General features: G+C 53.4%; 1 protein-coding gene across 1 annotated transcript in view; it reads right to left on the bottom strand.

Moving 5' to 3' along the window:
* Window positions 1-695: 695 nt before the first annotated feature.
* NSUN2 (NOP2/Sun RNA methyltransferase family, member 2) overlaps window positions 696-2,415 on the bottom strand; it is a 35,116-nt gene continuing 33,396 nt past the window's right edge. Inside the window, exons 18-19 of the mRNA XM_006903131.1 lie at window positions 1,499-1,538; window positions 696-1,134 (exon numbers count right to left, since the gene is read on the bottom strand). Coding sequence (XP_006903193.1) covers window positions 696-1,134; window positions 1,499-1,538 — 479 coding nt within the window. The remainder of the gene's footprint in view (window positions 1,135-1,498; window positions 1,539-2,415) is intronic.

Here is a 2,415-nt window from a genome sequence, read left to right as displayed (position 1 = left end):
GAGGCTGTGGATGGTGCAGGAAGGGGCAAGGTGTCGCTGGACAGATGGAGGAAGTGGATGAGCTGCAGGTGAACTGATGGTACCTAGAAACGAAGAGCTTTTAACTTCTCTGTTCACTCATAAGCAAGTCTCTTTCCAGTCGCTTCAGAAGTGAGAACCAGAGTCAACTGCAAGTACATCTCAGAATTAAGAACTCTTTATTCACCCTCTCCCAGGATTCCAAGTCCCACTTGAAAAATAAAACCTGCAGAGACTCCATTTAATGGAAAGAAGCACAAAAAAAACCCCTTCGATTTGGGGGCCAAAACTCATAGCCTCACTGGACCTTCACTGTGAAGGCGCCGGGCACTGGTGAGCTTGTAGGACACCTTTCCCAACCCCCAAGGAGTTAGAGACTCTTTCCATAAATAAGAACGTCTACAAATACCAGACCCTAGAGCCGACGCTTGCAGAACAAGGGCCTGAGTGTTTCTGTGGGGCAATTTCCTTTCATTTCTTGGAACTGAGCAGCGGAGGTCTGTGACCAGCACCAGCCACAGAGCCTGCAGCCTCTCAACAGCTGGGCCTCCAACTGGGCAGGAAGAGCTTGGGGACTGCCCTCCCCTAGCCAGTCCTGTAGCCTTGTTTCTCAGGTCAGCGTTCTAGACTGGGCATGGTCAACCCCAAGATGGCTGTTGTCCCAGCACCAGACCTCCTCACTGCGGTAGGACATTCTCTGCCACATCACAGCCCACTGTCTCATTAGGGCTGCCAGTTCCAGCTGCATCCCCATCCATGACTATATCCTTCTCCCCAGCTGCATCCCTGTCCACGGCTGCATCCTCATTCCCGGCTGTGTTCCTGTCCACTGCCTCATTTGGGCTGCCCCCCCTGGCTACGTCCTCATCCACGGTTGGGTCCTGGTCCATGGCCTCGTCTGGGCTGCCATGCCCAGGTGTCCCCCCATCTGCTGCCCCAGGGTCAGTGGTGCTCTCGCCAGCAGGCACGGCGACTCCTTTCTTCTTCTCCATTGGCACCTCCACTCCCATCATCCTGAGATAGTGCAGCCGCTCGTTCTTGGGCACAAAGGTGCGGAAGGAGGTCTTGCCACGCCAGCCACACATGACAATGGGGCACTGGAGGGCTTCAGGGTCCCTGCAGAGAAACAGGGGCAGGTGAGGACCAGAGCACCACTGACACTGTGTCCCAGTGTAGGACTGAGTCCTGGAGCTCAGCAGGTCAGCAAAAAAGGCAAGGGCCTCCCACCCTTTAAACCTGCCAACCTGAGTCTGCATCAACTGTGTAAGACGAGACTGGGATTCAGTGGCGGAGTCCTTTAATCTCTAAGTCAAGATGCTTTAGGCTTGAGCAAAATGCTCATGGTGATAGAAAAACTAAAGCTTTACTTCAACTCTACAGTGCCTACAACAGTATTTCTAGGAGAATGTGTACCACAGGTTTCTAGAACATTCTACAGTGCCCCCACTCACCCACCTCCACAGGACATGCATTTACTCACTTTGCATCTGGTTCATACTTCAGGACAATGCTCCCTTTCACTGGAAGAGAAATGGGTAGAGTTTGTCCAGTGTCTCAGGCAGGGGTACCTTTGCTGAGCAGGTCTGCAGGCCCAGCACCGGCTAAGTACTTTGGGGAAGGAGAACAATAATCCAAACCCTTGGTCCGCAAGGACCTGGACAGGCAGGAGGGCCATTAAATGCAGGCGGCAGCAGGCAAGTGCCGGATGCAGTGAAGGCCCTGGAAGTGGAAGACCAAACCAGACCTAATGACGTTTCAAGTTGCCATTAGCTACAAGAGTGAGGGTTAATGCCAGTCACGCTTCAAAGTTAAGAGAAATACAGGATAAACCCTACACAAATTCCCACCTAAGCTCCCACTTTCAAACATCCACAGTGCAGTCAGTCATTGCCAGTGTCAACAGTGCGTGGAAACACATACAACTGGGGACTGAGTGTCACTGCACACACAAGCTCACCGTCCCGGAGAACACAAGCCACGCTGCACACACATGCTCACCGTCCCGGAGAACGGAAGCCATGCTGCACACACAAACTCACTGTCCCGGAAAATGGAAGTCACGCTGCACACACATGCTCACGGTCCCGGAGAACACAAGTTCTGCTACACACACAAGCTCACCACCTCAGAGAACAAAAGCCAAGCTGCACACACATGCTCACTGTCCCAGAGAACGCAAGCCACGCTGCACATACAGCTCATTGTCCAAGAGAGCAAAAGCCGCACCACACGCACAAGCTCACTGTCCTGGAAAACGCAAGCCACGCTGCACACACAAGCTCACTGTCCTGGAGCCTGCACGCACAAGCTCACCGTTTCAGAGAACACAAGCCGCGCCGCACGCACAAGCTCACTGTCCCGGAGAACACAAGCCGCATTGCACACACAAGCTCACCG

This window comes from Elephantulus edwardii, unplaced genomic scaffold (assembly GCF_000299155.1).
Source record: "Elephantulus edwardii isolate Elephantulus edwardi_28Jun2011 unplaced genomic scaffold, EleEdw1.0 scaffold00515, whole genome shotgun sequence".
Taxonomy (NCBI): Eukaryota; Metazoa; Chordata; class Mammalia; order Macroscelidea; family Macroscelididae; genus Elephantulus; species Elephantulus edwardii.
The sequence above is the reverse complement of the archived record's forward strand: the minus strand, read 5'-3'. Positions and strand labels throughout refer to the sequence as shown.